We start from the raw sequence: 24854 nt of genomic DNA on the forward strand, positions 1-24854 counted from the left end.
AAAACACATTTGTATTGACATATTTATATATGTATATGTATTAAAATATTTATTCGTATCAATTCAAATATCTTATGAATGTACTTAGGATGGTCTTAAATAAGAATCAACAATGAATATCAGCCAAAGAGTAATAATAAAAAGTAATAGATTTTCTGGTTTGCATAAATACCCATTGTAGTTGGCGCAATTTGTTGATATCATTAGTTTTGTAAAGTTCTTTTTTGAAAGAACTTCGGGCGCGTATACTTGGCGCTTTTTTGTACCTTTTTTAAAAAAGTTAATTTTGTTGTGATTTCACACATTTTGTAGTGTGAAATATTCTTTTTTATACTATATGAGGATTTGCATAACACGAAACATTATCTGTATTTTGTAAACCATGCAAACCCCAAGCAATATTTTGCCGCGATATTTGATTTTGACAATTCTCTTGAAGCAATTACTTTTGACAATACCCATGGAACATCTTTCACTTTGCGATAGCGTTCTTTTGTAACAATAATGTACAATGAGATTTTAAGGCATAAAACTTAAAATTTAGGCTCGATTGCACCTTTGTGTTTTTATAAAGGGCATATAAAAAAGAGACGAAGAGTGAATTAAGAGTGAATATTCTCAATTATAAGCTATATAATAAATATTCTAAATATTTTACTATTTAAATTTTTTAATTATATCGATATCTTAACAAATGGCAAAGTTAGCTATTTTTTATTTAAACAAATGTTAATTAATACCTTTTGAACAGTTCGACTACAAACAAAACGAAACTACAAACGAATGTCAAAAAGTCAGCGCAATCAGATTCTCGATATCTCAATTCTAAAGTAGAGTCTCTACATATGATCGTTATGTGTGAGTCACACAGATATACCAACAGCATCTCCGCCGGTCGGTATAAACGGAGCTGCTGCCATCTCGACGAAAAAGAACGGACTGTACATTTGATGATGATGACGACGACGTTTCTTAAATGAAATTTTCCAATTTCAGACTTTGCATCGCCATATCTCCGCTCGTAGGGCACGTAGAAGAAAAATGAAAACACTTTTATTACATAATTCGACCCCAAGCTATCCATTGAGCCTACTCTGAACTTAATCCGTTCAGCGGTTATTGAGATCTAATAATCTGGGTGTCTGCGAAAGCATCGCTTCGCGTAAAAGAGTCACGGTGCGGTCTCGCTGCGCGTATACTTGGCGCGAGACACTACCGTGTCTCTTGATAATCTGTCTTTAACTCTCCCTTTTTTGTTTGATTTTGCGATATAACATATAAGTATGTTAAAAATAAAAAAATATATTGTGTATTATTAACTAACTGCAAGTGTAAAGACTTGAATTAATAAAATTATTTCTATGTATTTACACAGTCAAATAAAAAATATTCCAAATATATTGTTTAAAGTAGAAAGTACTGCTTTACATTATTATAATTATTAGTATGATGCTCATTATCATTAAATTGACTCATTGCTTACCTTCGCAGCTGTGTCAAGAAGATTCTCAGCCATCGCAACACCAGTTTGTTATACCATAAAAATCCTTTCGAAGAATTGTTCAAAGATGTCACTCAGCACCACCAATAATCCTGAAAATTACGATTATCATCCCAAAGTAAAACTGGCCGAATCGAAATAAAAGCGAAAGCTGCTTTTGGACTAAACAGAAAAAAGAATCTAGCAGACGAATTGAAATCTTGACAAGTACATAAATACATTTTCAATATTAATGTTTTTTTCTATTAACGTCATTTTTTGCAAACATTTATAAACGATTTACTTGTTCGTTCAACACGTTTGATACGATTGGTGCAGATATACATATATTATGCAAATGAAAGTAAAAATGCAATTGCGAATTTTTGTGAGTACAGCCAACTATGAGGAAACTGCTACGATAATGACTACAACTATGATATTGATATAAATTCGATGACTACAATGTCAACTATACACATCGACAACATCAAATTGATGATATTCATATTTCTAGCACTTTTTCTCTTATTTAGATTACATGATCTAGATACAAATTTATTGCAATATTGAAAAAAAGTAATAAATTTTTATAAATAAAAGCGCTAATAATTAATATCAAGGTACTTAAATAACATAAAATTCTAAGCTGACAATTTCAATTTAATTATGCACATGTATGTATTAAAGCGAATAACTATTAATTTTTTAATCCATCATTTGGATTAATTAAGCAAGACAATATTTTCCCCCAAAATCATAAATTGTATTACTCTTTGAATCCAATACATTCTTTTCCATCTTTTTTTCCCGCAAATAGCCTGATGCAAAACATTGCAAACAGTACATCACATACAGTATACAATTCTATCAGTTGTTATAATCTTTAGCATTTAATTGTTTAATACACAGTTGCAAACACATCTCAATTAGTATTATAGAAATACATTGTAGTGTACATTACCATGGAACATGATGGAACAAAGTAATTGACAATCACATGTATAGGCTGAGGTACATGATCGTCTGGAGTTGCCACAGCAGAATGATGGCTATTATGGCGTTGAACGTGTAGCTCATGCAATCATGGGACAGCGTATTGTCCCAAAAAAACTCCATACTCGTATGGTTATTGGTTTCATTCAGTTTTCCATAAATTCGACTGAATTCACTGAAACATAGTAATTGCTGGCATCACTGGCATCATCAGTACTTTATTTTTCGTAGTATTATGTTTCAGGTAGCACAATATGCAAATGTAATTAAAACTGGAAAAAGGAAAATTACTTTGATGGTTAAACGAATAAAATTTATAATTGGTAATACACAATCTGTACACAATTAAAAAAATAATATTTATATGTAGTATCATTTATTTGTAATGTCATTAATTTATATAATGTTTAAAAATGCTTATTATTAGTAATTAATATATATGCTTTATATACTTTTTAATATAAATTATATTTTATATAATTTTGAAAATTAATTTATTTATTGTATATGAACGCACGCGCATTCTAGTCTAGCACTTTTAATAATGATTGTCAAGTAACTGCGCATTGGATACTGTGTTTCTAAATGCTAAGAATAAGTATCTAGACACTGCGCAGCTCTTTACAATATGTATGGCGCAAAAACGTTTCCCTTCTAATTCCTTTTTTTCTTTTTCGCGAAAGTAACATCTGGCGAACGCTAAATGTCTGTAAAACGACATTATTGCATGTCAAAACAGGCAAAAGAGCGCATGAAACATGAGCGAAAGAAGAGAATATTAAAGAAAAGCTATAATTATATTATGGCGTGTCTGCGATATTTTCGGCGAACACTTATATGGTTCCTTACTTGTGATGTCGTATTCGGAGAAACAACGAAAAAATGCGCGACCGGTTTATTAATCTTGCAAGAAAATTGACGACATCTATTTTCTTTTTAATGCGATCGGACGTTTTTTTTTCTTTGTTCATTAATGGACAAAGTTTACTTCGAAGTAGGTACGATGCGTTTACGATCAGTCTGCTGTACGCTCCCGACTGGTGTTGAAATCGAGTGAGCTATGCAGGTACAGAAATTAAAATTTTTATCTCGATGTCTAATTATTAACAATATAGTGTGTAGGTAATGTAAAAACAATATTATTAATAATTAATTATAATAGACATGATATTAACTGAGATAACAATCAAACTTGATATTTTAATATCAATTTTCTTCAAAGCGAACATTTGTTACGAACATTTGACTCTTCAAACGTTTACACACATATATCTAACTATCTATCTAATATCTATATCTAATATCTATCAATTAAAAAAAAATTAAAAACGTAATTCTAACGTAAACGAATAATATCGATAGTTACAGCATTTTATTAAATATTTGTGTTAAGTTTAATGACATTTGTTTAGTAATAACAGATAATTAACAAACAAATATGTAAATTAAGAGTTACATAGATACTCTTTATGTGTAAAATGTAAAAATCTTTTCAAACTTAATTTTTAATAAATATATGTATTCACCGTATTGTATTTAAACAAAACTAACATTTTTTTTTATTTTCAGGCGAAATTTAATCGTGCGTCAAACATAATAACTTGGAACAGCTGGCCTTTGAAATTTTTGGGCTTGTGGCCGTCCAAAGTGAATGACTTTTTATATATATTCTTCACTGTCTATATGTTAATTTATTATACTATGGCAGTGCGTCACTTAATCAAACAGTTTGGACACCTGGGAAACATTGTTGACAATTTAACAGATAACATCTTGTTATCAATGATACTGGGAAAAATGATTATATTGAGACGGAGCTGCGGAATAATGGCCAAATTTGTGAAAGCTATTAAAGATGATTTTTCGATAAATACTTATAGCAGTGTACAAGAAACAATGGCATATTTGCGTTATAACGAAATCGCGTTAGTATTTACAAAGGTTTCGATGGGGACGACAATAATTACAGCTATATCCTATTATCTAAGAATGTTTATTGCAAATTGGAGGCAATGTAAGTACGATATATATGTACAAAATTCAAAGTTTGATATATTTTTTTTAAAAAACATAAAACTTAATAATAAAACTGATGGAAATGTTTGACTTCCGCCGGAGCCGCATCTTTTGTCATCATCAGAAAGAAAAGTAACCGGATACTTATTAATATATGATGAAGTGGACTAAAATGTTCACGAAATGTCGGGACCAATGTGACGATAAACGCGGTTCCTACCCGGAAGTCAAATCAAATAGTAGTAACTATTTAAATACAAAAGTTTAAAAATGATTTAAAAACTTAAGGAAAATTATATTTATCATTTATATCATATATTTATTTTTATAATTATTAATTACTTAAGCAAAAGTGGAACGTTTGATTGACTTGATTTCTTTCTTTCTTTCTTCTTCTTTCTATTTCTTTCTTTTTTCTTTTTTCTTTTCTTCCTTTTCCTCAATGCACTTTCATTCCCCTTTAGTGGACTGTTATCAAATTGAAACAATTATCAATTTTATCAAATTAACTGCATCTATTACAGCACATAAGTGATAAAATATGGTAATAAAATATTAAATATTATATAATTACATATTTTACATACATATATATATAATATTTTAAAAAACTTTATATATATATGTATAATATATATAATATTATGTACTTTACGTATCCTGATACTATGGATTTTATTGTACCATAGAAAACCATTGCAGATTGCAAGTGGTAGGGAAGCTAGCCACTTGCAATCTGCGTGTCATGTATCTAAAGAGCTTTTACCAAATAACAAAATGAACTATTTAACTATAATTATGATATCACAAAGATAATTCTTAACATAAAAAAAATTTTCAATTACATGTCAATGTTTTGCGGATTATAAAACAATATAAGAAATTTATGAAACAATAAGAAGAATCAAAAGTTTTATTTTTCGTGTTATAAAAAATCGCAGAAAACATTTAAAGTATTAATATGACCCAACAACATTGATTGTGCGTGTTTCATGAGAACAGGATCCATTGGATAAACGCATTAAACATAACTCAAAGACTGTGTAACTAAATTTAACATGATGTATGTAGTTATGTCCGGTAATTACTCGTATGAATTACCATATCCGGCTTACTTCTTCGAGATCAAGGATACAACCAGCTATACTTGCGTTTGTATTTACCTGACGCTTATGGTGCCCATTATTATATGCGGTTACGCTGGTGCGGACGCCTATCTACTTAGCATGATTCTTCACGTTTGCGGCCAATTTGCCGCTTTAACGTGCAAAGTCAACAATTTGTTGAAAAATCACAAGAATTATCGTCGCAATTTCACCAACATCGTATTAAGGCATCAACATTTAATAACGTAAGTCTATTAATATTTCATTTGCCGTTTTGTCGGTAAGTAATGTCAATATAATATACATATACGGTATTTTTGAATAATTTAACTGAATGTTGGGAATGATTACTACATTTTAAAGATACTAATGTTCTAGATTAGCAGAAATTTTGGAGAATAATTTCAACTACATATTCCTTCAACAAATTGTGGGCACAGTATTTATACTTTGTTTGACTTCGTTAAACATGCTGGCGGTAAGTTTCATGATTTGAAGTTAGAAAGGATTTATTAGAATTATATGTAATAAAAAATTAATATAATTAATAAAAAACCTCAAATAAGAAACACAGTTATTACTTCCTTAAGAAATGTTGTGTTTTAAGGGGATCCTAGAGTCGTCTGTATTACTGACGGAATGAGTGATTTTTTTAAATAGATCTTTTCATTGGTTGCGCAGAATGAAAAATCCTTTTGCACGATATCAAGGAACTAATTTTGTACTCTGTTTTACACTTGGTCACGATTTCAGAGATGCACATATGCTCAAAATTTTTATTGCACTCCATCTTTTTTACACTTCTGAAGTATCTTTTAAAAATTTCCTTATATTCTTTCCTTTTGTCTCTTTGTCAATAACTATTCATTTTGTACGTACAAACTTATATATCATACGAGGTAAGCCACAAATCGGTAATAAAATTGTTATTTTTGAAATTTTTTGTTTTTAACATAAAGTCCAGTCCATTGACAAGCATTTTTGTGTGTATTGTAATTGTGGGAAAAGGATTTGTTGTTCTATGCAACCAAACAACAATAACAATACAATAAAGTTCATGGTAAAACAGACGACTCCAGGATCCCTTTAATGGTACTTTTCTATATGCTGTACATATTAGTTTTTTGTAAAAAATATATTTGCAGTACAGTGAAAATCTAATTATATTTTAGAACTCGGAATTCGGCGATAACACTAACTTTATAGTTTTTCTGTTGTATACAAGCTGCGTGTTTATGACAATTTTTGGATATTGTTATATAGGAGATTGTCTAATCACTGAGGTAACTATGTTACATAAATATGTAAATAACATAATTTATAACTTATCTCGATAAAATTAAGAAATTTATGGTAAATCATATTCTCTAAAGTGTCTAAATTAATTTCTGTTGATGCTGTTCAAATGAGAATGAGAAGTTTAAAATCGTAATTAATTAATTTGTATTTAAACATAATAAAAATTCACACATTGTGTTCACAGAGTTCCGGACTACAGGATGCATTTTATAATATTAAATGGTATAAAAATCCACCACAACATACAAGATTAATCAGTATTTGTATGACTCGAGCTGAGAAACCGTTGACGTTGACTGCTGGGAAATTCTGCATATTATCATTAAGTACATTTACAAACGTAAGTTTCATTAGTGGATTTTACTTCTTGTGCATGTTTCTTTTTATTATCCTGTTATTATTCTAGATATTTTCTTGCAGATAGTAAAAACGTCAATGGCATATATGTCCCTACTACGGAAAATATTGTAACATTTTGTACCATTTCCATATAAAATATTCTACCGATATCTATTTATAAAAAGTAAAAATTAAATAAACAAAAAAATATTTAACTATTATTTAGTATATAAATCACACCTTTTATAGAGATATGGTAACTAAAAACCTCAAATTATAAAAGGTTTTAATATTATAACTACATATAATGATTAAACATATAGAAAAGTATAAAGCAAAAAATTAAAGTACTAAAATATTATATTGAAAATCATATTATTATTAAAAATAAGGCTAAAATGAAACTTAAATTTGAAATCAGCTCTGAACCTAACCCAACCCAACAGAACTAACCTAACATAACAACTATCCTAACTTAATCTAATTAAATCAAGTTCCAAAACAATCCTCGATATTCCACAATTTTCATGAGTTCATTTTACAACAATTTTAAAACCATATTCTTGAAAGTTGGTTTCAATAGGGTTCATATCTTCCTTATGATTTTTCTAAATCACAAAAGCATTAATTGCCGAAAATATCATTAAAAAATTGTATCAAGCAATATCTAATTGTTCTCTTTGTTTATCTCCTATAGTTTTCAATTTTTCTACAAATGTATTGATGAAAAATATACTTGCTCCTATACGAAATTGGATGCCTTGCAATTTTCGGTTTCTTTGTCTATTTGAATGTGTCAGATTAAATTTTTTTGCCTTTCCTATTCATATTTGCAGAAGAGAATTACGTTTGTCCTCTCTAGATTTTGAGAAAAACTAAGGTAAAAAAAGAAAAGTGCAATCTACCTATAATGTAATATTTTATTGTATATACATATGCACCGATATAGAAATTATAATAAAAAGGCTGTAAAATATTAGCTGGATATAAACCGTTTAGTTTTTCTCTACAAGTATCACACAAATACAATTGCCTGAAGTGCTAGCCAGAAGCTTGAAGCAAGATTGAAAATTTTTCTGCAGATTAAATGCCAAAATGGCTCTGAAAGCAACATAAAAATTTTCTGTTTAATTTTATGTGACAAATAAATCTTGGAGTGTTACGGGAGAAACTATATCGCTGCTTTATTTCAGCACATCTTCCGTTGCATGACTGTTACATTCATAGATTGATACATTATTTCTGTCGATTCAAATCCACGACCGAAAAAATCATCGCGAAAGATGTTTTCCATAAAAGGCTTTCAGTATCGAAAGATTTATCTGCTCTGGAACAGGACGAAAGATTGTCTCTTGTCTGCTGATGGGCGAGCTACTTTCGGAACAGGAAAACGGCACGTATTGACGGTTGGAATTGATTTATGGAAATTGCAATTAATTAAAATAAAATAAGGTAATATTTTTTCAAATGAGTATAATAAACGAGAAATTTATCATTCTTGAGGTAAGCAAGACGAGAGGGGAGCCTAGCACAAGCACAAATCTAAAGGAAGCTCTCTGTGAAAAGATACCTGTGCATCACGATCTTCTGAGGAAATTCCGTCGCAACTTTGGTCCCACTATAATCAGTGAAATTACAGTCGATAGCTTGTATGATGGATTAAATGATGTGAAAACTATTGTCAGAGAAACTTCGGAAATCAGTCCTAAACATGGAGTAATATATATCATGAGACAGATTAAAATGATTTATTATAATTTAATTTTTAATTATTTTTTAAATTATACTGACGAAATATGAACAATTCCAATTTCTCGTCATATTTTTATAATTTTGATCGTATTTCATTTTTATTTTTCTCTTTAATCATAAATGTGTAAAATAAAAATAAATATTCTTTTCTTTTTTCAACTTAAACTTTGCAAAAATGTTTAATATTAAGTTTTTAGAAACGTAAATATTCTGAATTTACAAAACAGAATATCATGTTTCTCTCATAAATTCTTGTAGATCGTGTACCGTGGACTAACCATACCGGAAGTGATTGCTCTATTGCCACGTCAAGGAGACTCGCCGATCGCAGAGGCTGTATTCTGGCTGCTTTTAACCGGTGACATTCCGACGCAACAGCAAACAGCTTCTTTAATTGCAGATTGGACATCACGACGTCAAAAATGTACGGAATGGTGGTCGGGACCGCGGGGCGAAACAATCATTTCCGTTCTACGTTCTATGCCTGAGACGATTACGCCCTTACACAGATTATCAGCGGCGCTTGCAATTTTTGACATCAGCAAACATGCAAAGAATGCCAAAAGATATGGTGCTTTACCGTATACTTATTGGGAGGTAATTAAATATCTTTGCACCGCTAAACTTGTTTGTGCGAGCAAAAAATTAGAAGAAATCATTTATCCTGAAATTATATGTATAATAAGGGAAAGAAACATTTTCTTCAATAGGACATGATGAAATATTTGCAAATAATAACATAATGTAAGAATTAAGAGTATGTAACAAATTTTGCAAGACGTACTGAAGTCTCTGTAATAAAAGTTTTCGCTTACGAATTTTTATTTCATAATTTAAATCAATAAATCAAAAATCAAGAAGATAAACAGTAGTATTTTTTCTCTGCATAAAATTACAGTAAAATGTGTTATTATTAATTATGTGTATTAAATATGTGCATTTATATTACGTATATGTTATGTAACGGCACAGTGCATCGGAGTGCCAAATATTAAATATATATTAATCACATTATACATATACGTTTATAAAACGACATTTGTTCACAGAAAAAAAATATAACAATAGATTTGCTAAATAAAAAATAAATAGATTTGCTAAATTAGAAAAATTTCGAAGTATTAACAAAGAAATTTGTCTTTCCTTTTCTTCCATGTTCGCCTCAAGTATACCTATGAAGATGGTATGGAGTTTCTCGCAACTTTACCAGCAATCATCGGCCTGGTTGCAAAGGGTGAAATATTGTCAAATGTGAACAATGATGGTGATTGGATACAATTTTTCTTAAATTGCTTGGTTAACGCAAACGAAGCCGTCGACAGCCGAAAATCATCTATTGCAGATTTTCTGAGACTATATGTCACCTTAAATGCGTAAGCATTTTCTAATTGTTTGATGATAATACAAGTTTCTATTTCTAATAAAAATCTATTTTTTATTAGAAATGTATTATAAAATTTAAAATATTAAGCAGAAGAAGCAGTAGAGTTAATTATTTAAAATATAAAAAACGTTAATTAAGCAGAAACCGATTAATAATAAGACGAAAATGTTTTATGTGTATCAGAGTAATTTTTAATCGCACGTTGTTTATTTTAACTACATGGTATAAATGTCAAAAAAAAGGATAACAGAATTAAAGAAATTATTTATTCTTTAACTTTAACTAGTGATGATGATGGGGGAACTCCCGCTGCTCATATCACACAGATTTTGGGTTCAACTGATCTTGATATAAACGAGATATTGGCGAGCAGCGTTCTGGCATATGCCAACGAGCCGAGAAGCGGCACAATATTGCAGGTCAATCAAAAAAGATGAGATAATTAAAAAAAGAAAAAAGAGTTGTTAATATTCTCGTGCAGTTGTCTTTACAGTAGTCTCATTTTACACATTACAGTGGCAAGAATTGCAAACAACAGTCCGTAGTACACTCGGCCGTACATGGACGGAACGCACCTTGGAAGCCTGCGTACTAAATTTATGGAGCAGGGATAAATTGATGGGGCACAAGAAAACGGATATTTGCGATCCGCGATACACAGCTCTCTTGAATTATGCTAAACAGCATTTGCCCGATAATTCCGAATTGAAGGTATATCAGAGAGCGCAATAAGAGAATTTTCGCTTGTACCCGAAATAAAATTTAGAAAAATTTATACAATACAAAAAAATGACAAAACTCTGAAATCGTTGTAGCTGTCGCAGGATATTACGCGAATATTAAAATTGAGACTGAAGAGACCAAAAGACAAGGATATTCAACCGGACCAGAATGCCATAGCTGCGACGATTTTTCAGGTAATGATAACTTTGTTTATTATCAACGGATAAATATGTGACGGAGAGAAATGCAAGCAAAAGTTACTGCTAAAGTGAAAGAGATGTAAATTGTATGTTAATACATTTATAATGTATATTATATAATTATAATTATAAATTTCGAAATTTCTTAAGAATAAGAAATAATGAGCAATAAAAGTAAAGCAGGGCTTGTTTTGAGAATTGCGATTAGAGAGAGACGAATTATTTTTAATATCAAATATAATGTTTACATTGTTTCATAATCATTCGTATTTAGTGTTATGGATTAAAAGACATGAAACTCAATCAAACCATACTCTTCATGGCACGAGCTTTGGGAGCGATTGCTTCGATTATCTGGGCGACGGTCATAAATGCACCTGTCGAGCATCCGATATCGAAATGCACTTACAGCTACATAGAATCAATCGGAAACAATAACAGAGACAAGCAGAAACGTAAAATAATCTTGTGAAAGTAAGTTTTGATGCAGCTTTATTGTTTTTTATTATTTTTTGGAGAAATAATAGCTCATCTTTAGTCACATTATTTGGAGTGTAATATAATTGTTCCTGTTATCAATTTTCTATCAAATGCCTCGATTGCTATCTCAAATAAATAAATATATATTTTAATAAATATAGCTGACATTCATATTCGATAAGTTGATTCGCAATAAATAATATATATAATTTATAATATACTAATAAATACGAGGTATTATATATATAATACCTCGTATTTATTAGAATATTATATATATACCTCGGCCATATATCGGTCTTATACGCGCTCAAAGATAAACTAAGATTAATTAACGTCCAAAATTTAAACCGCCAGGAATATTGAAATAATCAAGGTGTTAATTCAACGACCAGTTCGGCAACTTTATTAATTTAAATGCACAACGTTGTGCATTTAAATTAATAAAGTTGTCAGACTGGTCGTTGAATTAACACCTTGACTAAGATTAATTGTTTCCGCTTTGTCTATCTTTTTACCGATAATTTTGAAGGTAAAGAACATTTGTTGTAAAATACACACATATAATATTGTACAATAAACATTTTAATAAAAAATTAAAATTGATCTGAATCAAGCAAAGTCAGAGAAGAGACACAACATTACATTACAAATATAATCACGTCACCTACTTACAATTTTAGTCCCGAACATTTGTATTCATTTAATCCATTTGATAAACCCGAACTTTCAACAGCAAAAAACAAAGAATAATTATTCCGAAATATATATCTTAACTGGCGGAAATCTATTCATCCTCGGATGAAAGGATTCCTTCTGCAAGGAATGCTGTCACTGCATGACCACGTTTGCCAATACGATATAAATCGATATACATTCCATGATTCTTCACGAGCTTGACTGAAAGACTAGTGACAAGTATCTTTGTCTCAATATCTACAGTCAACGGATCACGATCGTATCAAGAAAGAGTAATAAATAGGTATAGTCGCGAGTTGCATACTTAGATTAGGTTTAACATTATTCCATTGTTACAATACATCTTAAACGAGTGATTAAAGCTATCCTTTCTGATACTATTTACTTTTGTTGTTAAAAGCACGTTAATGATTAAACGTTCATTCGCGAAGAACTACATCTTGATGAGAAACCGATAGTTAAGGTTGTCAGAAAATATATGCCATTAATTAAACTTTCCTAATAATAAATAGCAAAGACATGTACATTCTCCTAACTTTTCCGAATGTTACAAAAATTATATTACGCTAACAGTTTGTTACTTTATTCAAGCGTTGCTGACAAGTGCCGCAAATCTCCGAGTAAAAAGGAAGCAGTCGCTCACTGTACTTATGATGTGAGCACTTTGTCACGTGCATGCCGCAACGAGAGTATTATCCTCTTCATTATAGTCTGTATCCGAGTCCGATATCGTTACATCCATATTCACTTAAAATTACAAAGGTAAAAGTTGCGTATATAGAATCACACGCGAGATAAAAAAGCATCAGCACATATTACCTGTTTATCAACTTGTCTTTCTTACTCCTGGTTCTCTTTTATTCCTTTCAAATGATACCGTACTGTTTGTTGAGTAATTCCAAGCCGCTCTGCAATCTTCTGTTGTGTTTGGGACGGGTCCTTTTTATACAATGCTTCCACTTTGCTTCCAGTTGTACCTTGTCTTTTTATCTGCCGGTTCTTTTTTATTCCTTTCAAATGATACGATACTATTTGTTGATAAATTCCAAGCCTGTCTGCGATCTCCTGGTGTGTTTGGGATGGGTTCTCCTTGTACAATGCTTCCACTTTACTTCTAGTTGTAACTTGTCTTTCTATCTGCCGGTTCTCTTTTATTACTTTCAAATGCTGCCATACTGTTTTTTGAGTAATTCCAAGCCTGTCTGCAATCTCCTGGTTTGTTTGGGACGGGTTCTCCTTGTACAATGCTTCCACTTTGCTTCTAGTTGTAACTTGTCTTTCTATCTGCCGGTTCTCTTTTCTTGCTTTCAAATGCCGCTGTACTGTTGCTTTAGAAATGCCAAGTTTCCATGCAAGCTGCGTTTGTGATAGTGACGAGTTTTCGTTGAGCAATGCTTTCAGTTCGCTTCTAGTTGCATCACTTGATTTGAGATTATATTTATGCGACTCAAACTTGTTAAACCACATTTTACAGACACTAAAAGGCAGAACATTCCTTCCATACTCCCCCCCAAATCCGTCTTGTAGTTTTTACAGGACTCTTGCTTTGCGCATAGTAATACAAAATGCGTTGGCGAAGCTCAACTCTATCGATATAGATATTGAACGAGGTCATCTTCAATCGTGACACTTAATTCGGAATTGTCAACCATCGACCGGGTATGATCGAGTACTGCCAACACTTCAAATCTAAACAGTAATGTAAGGGGAAGGAATTACTCAGTCGCTATCTATTTGTGTCCTTACGTCCTTTTACGCAAACACCTTGTATTTATTTTGTTCCATGTTTGTGCGAGTGGATGAAATGTGAAAGAACGGTTCGCTGATGTTTCTCGTGTGCTCGCTATGCGAGGATATAATTGTCGCCGATTAATGCACATGATAGAAATTGCAGTATTTGGTTTAACTTAAGTTTGTATATAATTATACAATAATTATACAATTTTATATTTTACGCAATAAATAGCATATGATATAATATTATGATATGACACGATGATATATATATATCATCGTGTGTATATATATATATATATATATATATATATATACTATAAATATATGAAAGTAATTCTAACAATAGTACGAGATAAATCGGTGAAGAAATCGTGTCTCGAGACTGCTTCATTTGACCTCGAAATCGTCAGAAATTTACAGCTGCTAGATGCTATTATATATATATATATATAATAACGATAAGGTGACATTTTATGTTGGAATGGTGGGACGTGTCCAAATAAAAATAAAAGAACATGAAAAATTATACGGAGAAAGACAGAGAGAGAGAAAGAAGTGATAACTAAATATCTCATGCCGTCGATAAGTTATCCACAGTCGATATTTGGTCACATTGTACGTTTAGTATGTCAGTGACCATCTCATCCTTCGAATGATCGTCAAGTAAAAAGTGCAAAACGATCATATACGTATATCCTTACGTCAAAATCATGATAAATGGAAACCTGCAGAGATCCCCGATGAGTGGCTGCTGCGAAGAACGTGGATCGTGACGAAACGTGCAGGCTCGCGGGATTATCAGATCACGGGACAATAAATCGGCGGACCGAGCATGACTCAACGGTCGTAACGCGATTTTGCTGACAAGTCGTTAATAATCTTTTTCCTACTTCTGTTATAGAAATAGAATGTAGCTCATAATCGTTAGGCGTACTTTACATATCTGCGATTTGATTCACATTCTCGACGTTTCTGGAATGTTTCTGTGATGTTTATTCGTTAACCCTATGCGCTGACGTCACACAGGTAATATTTGACACGCGTAAAGAGATACATGTACTCCCACAAATCGTGTTATTACATCATATACACGTCACCTATTGCATATCCTGTATATTTTTCCCGTATATTCATGTAATACCATAAATAAAATTGAAAACTTGTTATCGAACCGTTCACATTCTCTGTGTAATGATATGATAATAATATGATAAACAGATTCATTATTTATTGTCGTGATTCCTTATTAATACAAGTTGCTCATTGACATTTTCTGTTGATTATTTTGTCTTTATGTTGCAGGTGAAGTATGGCTGAGAATAGACCAGAAGAAACAACAGAAGCCAATAGTAATCCAATGTCGACACGTGTAACAAGTCTCAATGAAAATAGGCAGACTCAAGGATTGCCAAATACTATTCGATACACATTGCCGAGCATGAATCCTGCGACGGCATTGAACTTTAGTGTAAGGACTGCAGAACGCTCGAGGACATTTGCAGATAATATTTCCTCCACTATCGAAGGAATTCGACCCTTTATACAACAGGCAGCGGTATGTTATCATATTATACTTTATGCAATATTTATTTCATCACATATAAAATTTTTTCACACATTTACATATGCAAATTGCTTCGTGTGTTGCGACTGGACTATTCTATATCAAAAGTAGTATTTGTATATACAACTTATTTAAGCTTCAACTTCCAACAGCCAAATTTATCGTTCACCTCGTTCTTGGCTATTCACGGATTACGGAATCACGTTCACGCGGTAACGTCGCCGAGTGACAGCTACATAATCAACCTCGAAGAGGCTCCGACGGGTGGCACGGGTTCTCAGGTCGAGTCGATGCGTCATCACCATCACCATCACCATCATCACGTAACGGTGACACCGGCTGATCACTCGGGCAACGAAGCTGCACACCAGATTGTGAACAGCCAAAACAATAACGGCAACAACAATGCCTCCGAGGATGCTACTGCCAATAGCAATGTTCAGATTAGCGTGGAAGGTCGTGCAATGCTGAAGCAACTGCAGCAATACGTTCCCTTCATTACTATTCTTCTCGCGAAAAGCCTGTACGATCATCGCGCCGGGATACTGATGTTCATCGTGCTGCTGATCACGTTCGTTCACGCCAACAACGATCTTAAACGCGAGATCGCCAAGCAGCACAATCGCAGCTGGTCACTACTGATGCTGATCCTCGGCTACATCACCGCCTGCATCGTATTCGTTGGTTACACCTTCGATCTGCACACCCTCGCGCCTTACGCCGAGCCGCTCACAATCTGGGACCTGCTGTGCTACGTTGCCATGATGGACTTCTTCCTGAAGCTTATCACCGTTGTCTGCAAGATTCTCTTGACGTGCTTGCCGGTGCGGCTGCTGGCGTTCCAGAACCGGGTAAGTGCCGCTAGTTTAAGGGGAGTTGTCTACATTACTGATGGAATGAGTTATTTTTTTTAGTTGTCATTGTTTTACGCGATGTTTGCTCGATATTTTACGCTACTTGTGCAACGCGAACGGATAATGGGAAATGTTGAAAAATTCCAGGGAAAATATTACCTCATGGTGGAAGCGGCGTCGCAGCTCTATCGATGCGTCGCGCCCGTTCAGCCGTGGCTGTACTACCTCTATGAAGCCTACCAGGGCCCTGAGAAGATCGTGGGAATCTTCTTTTCGGTGATGTACACTATGAGCAAAGGCAGCGATCTGTTGACGCGTGTTAAGCTATTCCGTACTGCGGTGTGGAAGTTGTTCCAGAATGTGGTACGTTCGATTCTCACGACGAGCACATATATCGTACTTCTAAGATTGTCATCATTGCTGACTGATCGTCATCGATGATTGATTTTGTAGAGTCTAGGGGTATCTCCGTCGAAGGAGCAGTTGATCGCGTCCGGTGGCATATGCGCCATTTGCCACGAGGAGTATTCTACACCGGTGAGGCTTCATTGCAAGCACATTTTCTGCGAGATATGCGTCTCGACGTGGCTTGACAGGGAGCGCTCGTGTCCGCTGTGCCGCGCGTCTATCACGGACGACCCGATCTACCGGGATGGCCATACAACAAACTTCATTCAATTGTATTGATTCCACCAAATCGGGGACATTTTCGCCTTCCCTCCCCCTCGTCCACTTGTACAGTTCTTTTAATTAATGCTAAGAATGTAAGATTCTGTTCTAATGACAAATGTGTCCTCCATTAGACGTGTCGGATAATCTACTTTTATATCTTTTCCATCGTGTTTACGAACTTTTCAGACGAAAAAAACTTAAATGATGATATCAGGATAATAAATAATGTTAATGCGATCTTTTAGTAAAATCGATTAGAGTATTGCTTGAGACATACGCATTTGGGCGTATGTAAAACATTTTGTACATAAGTGGGTACGTTTATATATAAATATATATATAGCTCATTAGGCGTTAAATAGAAAACTAATAAGAACATAATTTTTCATGTATATAAAACATATTTATATATAAATTATGTCATTACATATATATATATATATATAAATTATATACATGTATATAAAACCGACACCTTGTAATTGCCTCCTCCAATTGATAAAAAATTAATTTTCAATTTTTATTAATGATATAAATATTCAGTTGTCTCTTTTAGATCTCTATTTTGCATACATGAACGTAATGAGTAAGGATTGTTACAGAAACAATATTGTTTTGATCACATCTTTTGAAATAATATCCACCATTTTCTCTTTTGCATTCGATATTGTATTTATGTAAAGCAGGAATTATTAAATAAAACTTGCAGAAACAAAAATGTATATGTATATAACAATATTTTCTGTATTCGCCATACAAGGTAATCCATTCCCACGTTTTACGCATATAGTTTTATGTACAAATAGTTTCGCTTACTTGCACACGCTGTGTGTATGTGTGTGTGTGTAAATGTAAATACAATCACTCGTTGCTCCCGCAAATATATACATTTCCTTAAATACTGATAAATTGTAGTTAAAAAGGAAAAAAAAGACACTCTTATTAGGAATATTTAATTAAGAAAGTCGTAATTCGGTACGTCCTCAAATTGTTGGTTCTGCGCGTTGCCGGGTGCCATCGGTCTCGTCGCTATCTGTCCTCTTGGACCAACCATTTGCTGCTGCACTCCAAATACTTGCCTATATTGAGGTTGCGGCTGCAGAAATGCATTAAGATACAAGTTACATTAATCATAATATGCATTGCGCGATAAGTCCTTTTATAGGGTCTTTGTTAAATCTTAAAGAATAAATAAAGGTAAATAAATTTTTGTAGGATCTTTGTTAAACAATCTTAAAAGATAAATAAAGGTAAATAAATTTAACTTGTCTCCGAAATGCATTATATTATATAAAATTTTGCATCCTTACTTGTTGCAACAGATGTCTTAGACCGAGATTGTTGGTGGTGACAGGACGCATCAGTCTCTGAGCGTTCGCCTGTTGGTTGGCCATAGCGGCCTGATTGAGACCTCTCTGCGCCTGTTGTGCCTGTAGAAGATGAGAGAAAAATTAATCCATGTAACATACAAAAATGTCTATTGACAATCAAGAGTGGCTTGCCTCAAGCTGTTGCTTATATTGCATTTCTTGTTGTTGCGCCACTTCCAGGTTTTGCTGAATCTGTGTGACAAATAAATGTTGTAATCATAAACACGAAAAAGAGGAAATTTATACTCACGTTTACTTCCAATTGCGATTTATATTGCGCCTCTTGTTGCTGCGCGGCTTCTAACGTTTGCCGCAAATGCTGTATCTTCAATAAGTTTTGGTGCCGAGCCATCTCTATGTCGTCGAACGGAGGTCGTTGTTGACCAATCATACCTCCGGCGGCGGCATTTGCCTGAGGGCCGCTAATGCCGCTATTCTGTAAACGCATCAAGTCAATCAGCATCTTGAACAATAAATTATTTTCCATTTTTTATAAAGATGCAACCGTACACACACACTCTCTCTCTCTCTCTCTCTCTCTCGCTCTCTCACGTTACCTGCATATTCATTTGCGCTTGCGGACCACTGCTCGAAGTTAGAGTCTGCGGAGGAGCGTTGGTGGACACGACATTTTGCGTTATCTGACCGCCACCCATCGTCATGGTATTTGTTTGGGACATAAGAATACCCCCCTGTGCACCTGTGGTAGGCATGGGTGCAGGAATTGCATTTCCTGGTCCAGGATTGGCCTAACAGCATAGGATAAACAAAGCCAGATGGTTATTCTCCGATATTTTGATCATCGTCCATGCAATATTGATTAGCTTATTATTCTGTTATTTACATTCACTTGTCCCTGTCTCATAGAAGCCTGAGATGTCTTTTGTTGCTGTATCACTTTACGGAGGCGATCGACAAACGCCGTCTGGTCATTCGGAATGAAGCCCAAGTACGTCTTTTTCTCCGCGGTATATAGGAGTATGAGAACTTTTATCTCGCAAGCTGGACTCGATGCAGCAGAAGTGAAGTGGACACAGCCAGCCTAATAAAATATTCCCCATATAATATATATATCTTATCTCCATTTAATAGTTTTATACATAAGGTATAATTATATATTGTTAATAATAAAATTTATAATTATTTATAATGAGTATACTTACAAATCCAGCGCTCATCATTTTTGTTAAGGATTCCAGCGCCTCGCACGGCGTTGGATGGAAAAGAACGGACTTGGAATTCTTCAAATAAGAACCACCAATATTTCCTATCAGCTGCTTCGGCATCAGTTGCATTATCAATTTTGGTGGCCACGTGTCCGCTTTCCTAAGAGACGAGATGAGTCGTGTGAAATAAAAACGATTACACCGAGACAGCAAAGGAGAGGACGATGTTAATTAATGCCACTTACAATTCCGGATCTCCGTCCTTCGAGTTAGCCGAGACTTGGCACGGAACATGTCTCGTTTGTTTCTGCGCGTCCGTAGGATTTTTCGCCTTCTCGATCCATTCTACAATGCCTTGCCAGATATTCTGACGTTCACGCGGCATGAGCTGTTGACCTTGCACGGTACCAGTGGCTACATTGTTCTGGAAGGTCAGAGTATGGAATCACCGTGTAGTAAAATTGAAATAAACATAAATGTAGCACAATTCTATACACAATATTTCACTCTATAAATATAAAATGATCTCGCATACAGGACAATCCGTGGATGAACAAGATAAACTTTGCTAAGTTGATAAAAGTAATCCTTTATTAATGACCAAGGCTGGCAATACAAATTAGGCGTAGACACAACGTTTCGACCTTATATTTCGGTCCTTTTCAAGTGTCATTGCTTCGCAAAGACACTTGAATTCAACTTTCACTTTTATCAACTTAGCAAAGTTTACTTTGATTAATTTTCTGGCGACTTAAAGGATTATTTGATTTGAACAAGATATTTCACAAATATTATTAATTGTTTTCTCAGGAATTATTAGCTTCTCTTTTTTAAAATCTAGAGACTCTGGGGATATTAAAGCTCTTAATGGGAACTTAAGCCCTCAAGGTAAACGTCAGAATGTTTCTTTAAAAGTGAAAATGTCAGAAATCCTATCAAGTTCACTGAGACCCTGAAAGGGTCTCATATATATTATTAATATAATTTGATTACTTGTGCTTGAGGATGTGTGATCTGTTGCGTGATGGAAGACACTGAGACTGGCGCTTGTTGCGACACTGTAACAGTCTGCGGCACTTGAGTGGGTACTGATTGGCTAATGCAAGATACGGTGAGCTGCGATCCTGATTGATTGTGAGTCGGTTGGGCGGCCATCGACATGGTAGCCTGTTGGGCGTTTTGCTGCTGCTGCTGCTGCTGCAGTTGCATCGTCAATCGCAGTTGTTGCTGTTGCTGCGTGAGTTGCTGCTGCTGTTGTTGCGGATTAGGCGCCATGACATTGTTGCCAGCTGTTGAAATCAATACCATACGATATTTTATACATAAATCTATTATGTGGAAATAAAAAACGGAGTGTGATGAATGTTAAATTGATTACCGTCCAATCTTTGGTTGAACGCAGCCACGTTGAGTCCTAACGACGAAGGCGGCTGCGTCAGTTGTGCTATCAACGCGCTGCCCTGCGCGTTGGCGGGCGCGGTCGCGCTCGGCGCTATGAAGGGCCGCATCCATCTCGTGGGTCTGGCGGCAATATTCACACCTGCCGGATGGTAGTTCGGCGGCGCGGCTATCTGCGGATTGTAGGGTGGCCGTGCGGCATTCATCGGCGCCGCCATGGACGGCGTTACCGTCTGATGTACGTTAGCAATATTCTGCGGCGCCTGGCTCCTGAAGGGCGGACCCTGCTGCTGATTCGGTGGCGCGATGTTCTGCTGAACCTGGTTCGTGTTCGGACTGTCGTTGCTCTGCAGTGGACTCAGGGGAATCTGTGCCGCGGTAACAGCGGCGGTGTGAACGTTACCACCTATCTGCGGACTGACGGGCCGTTCTTTCAGGTTGTAATTACGCAGCAGCACCAAGTGTCGCGGATCCTTGGCGTAATTCTTCGTCTGCGAGGATTGCAAGTCACCGCCGGCTTTCTCGAATAATTTATACAGCGCCGGTATCTTCCGCGGCGATAATATGGAGATGTTAATGTTCCTCTGAAAGATTATAAATAACATGCAATAAATATGTGCAAAGAGTGATCTTGAGATTACTTGCGGCTTGTAAATAAATGTTATACCGCTTACCTCTTGATAAATGGTAGCTATTTGCTCAATGGTGTGGCCAGCAAACTTGTAAGATTCCTGAATCATGGTCTGATATGGGGGCGAGTTGCATATTAAGATGCAATGTTTCTGTGACGCTGTATTTGGTTCCCGTCTCAGTTGTAAATCTTCGAAACACTGCAATCCCGTGGCAAGACCCTCACCTATATTTGCAAAGGACTCTCCCTTTCCACCAACCATCCTGACACAAAGAATGTTACAACTAATAAAATAAAAATGAGATAAAAGGAGAAATATCTGATTTCAAGTGGCACAAGGTAGATGGTTCTTCATTTTGTATAAGAAATGGATCCATACAAAGTGAATTATGTTTTCGTACTCACTCGAGTTTATCTAGAACCATCAACAGCTTATGAGGATTTGAGTAAGGTCCAAGAGTCTCTGTACAAGGTGCCGGTAAGCAATCAGCGGCATGGTAAACCACTATTCCGTATAACGTTGTGCTATTCTGTTGTACAAATATTTCAGGTAGATTAAAATGATATATTTGCCAGATAAAATAAATCAATTGAGTGCACGTATAAATTAATTGTAAAAATAGTAGAAAAAAAATATAATTGTACCTCAGAAACATATTCCCTATCTTCTATGCCCCCTTGACTAAAATATCTGTGTAATACAAAGAAATATATAAACGAATTAATGAAAAATTCCTTTCTCTATTACATGTAATTATTACATGTAATTGAATATACTAAAGTACATAAAATATATTACATACATAATTCAGTACTTACTCTAACGTTGGGACGAGATAATTTGTTTTAAGGTCATTGAGGTACGCTCCATTAACAGCCGTTCCTTCAATGACAAATATAACGTCAGCCTGTATCCCACACACATGTTCAGCAGGTCCTGTTACCATTGTCCTACAATGTATGATAACACTTACTCCGTAATATCTTTAAAACTACGTACGTACGTAGGAATATAGACATATTCTCCGGAATTTGTATCATTTAATGCTAGCGAAAGTTAAACACAAAACTTTTGTATGCAATTTGAGTTTAGAGTACATTTTACGGAAGTTTACGGAATAGTTTACAATTGTAAAATTACATGTAATCATGTGTGATGAGCGATTATAGAATTTTGCAAACTTACATTCAGTAAAAATTTATAGACTCATCTGATGAACAACAATACATAAACAGAATAAACACACTGTCAAAGCTTCTGTATATATATATATATATATATATATACATATGTATATAGAAACACAGAACAGTACTAGTACAGTGTAACCAGAGAGGTACCAGTAGCCAGGGTTTTACCAGACTGCCGTAGACGCCACTCGCGCCCACTTTTGCTGTTGGAACTAATCCGCTGCGCCCATTTTCCGGCGCTGTCGATAAAGTCTCCCTCCACTTGGTGCGTGTCCGTGCTGCGCCCATAATTTTCGCATTGAGAAAAAGAGCACCGAATGCGAACTTACTTAATATTTTCATAATAATATATAAAGAAAAAAGATCACGCGCAAGTTAAATGGAATGTAAGTCCGCATTCGGTGCTGTATTTCTCAATGCGAAAATTATGGGCGCAGCACGGACACACATGAAGTGGAGACAATAGGTTTGTTCTTTTCAGCTGCACTGCTGAACTGGTGCAATAAGTTAGAGTGAGAAAAAATATACTTATCTCACTTTAACGTATTGTACTAGTTCAGCAGTGCAGCTGAAAAGAACAGACCTATCATCACAGTGTCAGAAAATGGATGTAACCTTTGACTATATACCTATGGACTGCTAACGTTGCCACTTAGGTAATGTAAAAGACGTGATCCAAGATCTCAGCGCACCCACGTCCCAACGGCCAAGCCATGAACTAATAGTCGTACATATACCTTTGACTGAAGCATTTGTTCTGTGGTTTCATGACGCATGTGAGGTGTTATAAGTGACAAATTCTAAGTGAAAACAAAATGGTTCGTTATTGTTGTATCAAATCATGTACAATCACACGATACAAAGCCAAAACAGGAATACAAAAATCGTCTCGAAATAAAGAATTCACACTTGGTTCCTTAAATTCTCTGCGATTATCGGTCCGCAATTCCGATGGTTGATGATGCACAGATCCTTGAATCTGAAAGGTTTCTCCTTACTTACGAACGGACGTCGATTAATCATTGAGGTCATACCTCATACAATAACGAGCACTACAGAAAAAATATTTAATATTTATAGAATAGAAAATAAAACACGCATTTCAAAGAATGACTTTGCACGTAATAAGAAATATAAATGTCCAAAATCTTTTTACCAATTTTAACGCGCACGTATTAGATAATGATTTATTAGAAAATCACAAACATAAAATGATAAAAACAATAATAGAGTTTTATTTAAAAATAAAGTTATATTGGTTTGGCAAAGAATTGACACGTAACTTACATGTAAAATATGTCCGTAAAGATTTTACCAAACTAATTTTGTTCAAAGGGCAGTAAGTGTAATCTATATATATATAAGCCAACTACCACTCACTGACTCATCAACCTGCAGCCCGAACCACTGCATCTATCGACTTGAAATTTTAAGGGTATATTCCTACTAGTACGTAGGTGCTCACTAAGGGTGGGTTTTCCGAAATTCCACCCCTAACGGGTGAGAAGGGGTAAAATGTGTTTTTATTTAATTCTACACGTAATATCGCGGGCGAAGCCCGCGTGACGGGGGATGCTAGTGTATAATAAAACTGATTTCTAGTCTCTTAAGATTACGTTTTTATTTTCTTAATTTTTTTCCTTTCAAGTATACTTTATTGTACTACATTCTCATGTACCTAATGCTTTATTGTAAGTAAGAAAAGAATTTGAAGTTATTTTGCAATTTAACATGAAAAGTGCAACAATTTTACTGTTCAAAAAGCATTTAAAAAATCATATTAATACAATGACCATG

General features: G+C 34.5%; 5 protein-coding genes and 1 long non-coding RNA gene across 13 annotated transcripts; 3 read left to right on the forward strand and 3 right to left on the reverse strand.

Annotated features, from left to right (window-relative positions):
- Nucleotides 1-931: 931 nt before the first annotated feature.
- LOC105284782 lies at nucleotides 932-3030 on the reverse strand. 3 transcript variants are annotated; one of them, XR_894925.1, is made up of 3 exons: nucleotides 2445-2800; nucleotides 1484-1593; nucleotides 932-971 (listed from the first exon to the last, which is right to left on the reverse strand). It is a non-coding gene; the product is annotated as an uncharacterized LOC105284782 (long non-coding RNA). The 3 variants fall into 3 exon arrangements; XR_003406854.1 differs by lacking the exon at nucleotides 932-971 and adding an exon at nucleotides 2929-3030 and having other exon boundaries at nucleotides 1250-1593; nucleotides 2445-2651; XR_002193682.1 differs by lacking the exon at nucleotides 932-971 and having other exon boundaries at nucleotides 1250-1593.
- A 463-nt stretch (nucleotides 3031-3493) lies between these two features.
- Nucleotides 3494-7578, forward strand: LOC105284781 (odorant receptor 2a). Of its 2 annotated transcripts, XM_011348549.3 has the most exons (7): nucleotides 3494-3542; nucleotides 4046-4490; nucleotides 5564-5843; nucleotides 5977-6076; nucleotides 6771-6881; nucleotides 7082-7237; nucleotides 7318-7578. In XM_011348549.3, the coding sequence occupies exons 1-7, from the start codon at nucleotides 3537-3539 to the stop codon at nucleotides 7366-7368; spliced, it is 1149 nt and encodes a 382-aa protein (XP_011346851.1). In that variant the 5' UTR covers nucleotides 3494-3536; the 3' UTR covers nucleotides 7369-7578. The 2 variants fall into 2 exon arrangements, with proteins under 2 accessions (XP_011346851.1, XP_011346850.1); XM_011348548.3 differs by having other exon boundaries at nucleotides 7082-7578.
- Nucleotides 7579-7676: 98 nt separating this feature from the next.
- Nucleotides 7677-11933, forward strand: LOC105284780 (probable citrate synthase 2, mitochondrial). The gene is made up of 7 exons (XM_026968853.1): nucleotides 7677-8952; nucleotides 9247-9585; nucleotides 10156-10361; nucleotides 10659-10791; nucleotides 10889-11083; nucleotides 11188-11289; nucleotides 11570-11933. Exons 1-7 carry the CDS (start codon nucleotides 8704-8706, stop codon nucleotides 11765-11767), a joined length of 1422 nt encoding a protein of 473 aa, XP_026824654.1. The 5' UTR covers nucleotides 7677-8703; the 3' UTR covers nucleotides 11768-11933.
- Nucleotides 11934-12339: 406 nt separating this feature from the next.
- LOC105284779 lies at nucleotides 12340-15000 on the reverse strand. Its single transcript, XM_011348546.3, has 3 exons — nucleotides 14913-15000; nucleotides 13294-14163; nucleotides 12340-13221 (listed from the first exon to the last, which is right to left on the reverse strand). Exon 2 carries the CDS (start codon nucleotides 13939-13941, stop codon nucleotides 13315-13317), a length of 627 nt encoding a protein of 208 aa, XP_011346848.2. The 5' UTR covers nucleotides 13942-14163; nucleotides 14913-15000; the 3' UTR covers nucleotides 12340-13221; nucleotides 13294-13314.
- On the forward strand, nucleotides 14928-18014 carry LOC105284778 (RING finger and transmembrane domain-containing protein 2). 2 transcript variants are annotated; one of them, XM_011348544.3, is made up of 5 exons: nucleotides 14928-15237; nucleotides 15514-15766; nucleotides 15928-16626; nucleotides 16777-16992; nucleotides 17083-18014. In XM_011348544.3, the coding sequence occupies exons 2-5, from the start codon at nucleotides 15521-15523 to the stop codon at nucleotides 17314-17316; spliced, it is 1395 nt and encodes a 464-aa protein (XP_011346846.2). In that variant the 5' UTR covers nucleotides 14928-15237; nucleotides 15514-15520; the 3' UTR covers nucleotides 17317-18014. The 2 variants fall into 2 exon arrangements, with proteins under 2 accessions (XP_011346846.2, XP_011346847.2); XM_011348545.3 differs by lacking the exon at nucleotides 14928-15237 and adding an exon at nucleotides 15252-15345 and having other exon boundaries at nucleotides 17083-17316.
- On the reverse strand, nucleotides 18005-23344 carry LOC105284800 (mediator of RNA polymerase II transcription subunit 25). 4 transcript variants are annotated; one of them, XM_026968838.1, is made up of 15 exons: nucleotides 23053-23175; nucleotides 22686-22817; nucleotides 22512-22557; nucleotides 22272-22396; nucleotides 21910-22129; nucleotides 21216-21819; nucleotides 20831-21126; nucleotides 20083-20261; nucleotides 19835-19997; nucleotides 19516-19713; nucleotides 19229-19420; nucleotides 18922-19134; nucleotides 18804-18863; nucleotides 18612-18731; nucleotides 18005-18397 (listed from the first exon to the last, which is right to left on the reverse strand). In XM_026968838.1, coding segments are annotated over exons 1-15 (2694 nt in total). In that variant the 5' UTR covers nucleotides 23055-23175; the 3' UTR covers nucleotides 18005-18253. The 4 variants fall into 4 exon arrangements, with proteins under 4 accessions (XP_026824639.1, XP_026824642.1, XP_026824644.1 ...); XM_026968841.1 differs by lacking the exon at nucleotides 23053-23175 and adding an exon at nucleotides 23226-23344 and having other exon boundaries at nucleotides 18254-18397; XM_026968843.1 differs by lacking the exon at nucleotides 23053-23175 and adding an exon at nucleotides 23208-23341 and having other exon boundaries at nucleotides 18254-18397.
- Nucleotides 23345-24854: the final 1510 nt, after the last annotated feature.

This window comes from Ooceraea biroi, chromosome 1 (assembly GCF_003672135.1).
Source record: "Ooceraea biroi isolate clonal line C1 chromosome 1, Obir_v5.4, whole genome shotgun sequence".
In the NCBI taxonomy this organism is placed as follows: domain Eukaryota; kingdom Metazoa; phylum Arthropoda; class Insecta; order Hymenoptera; family Formicidae; genus Ooceraea; species Ooceraea biroi.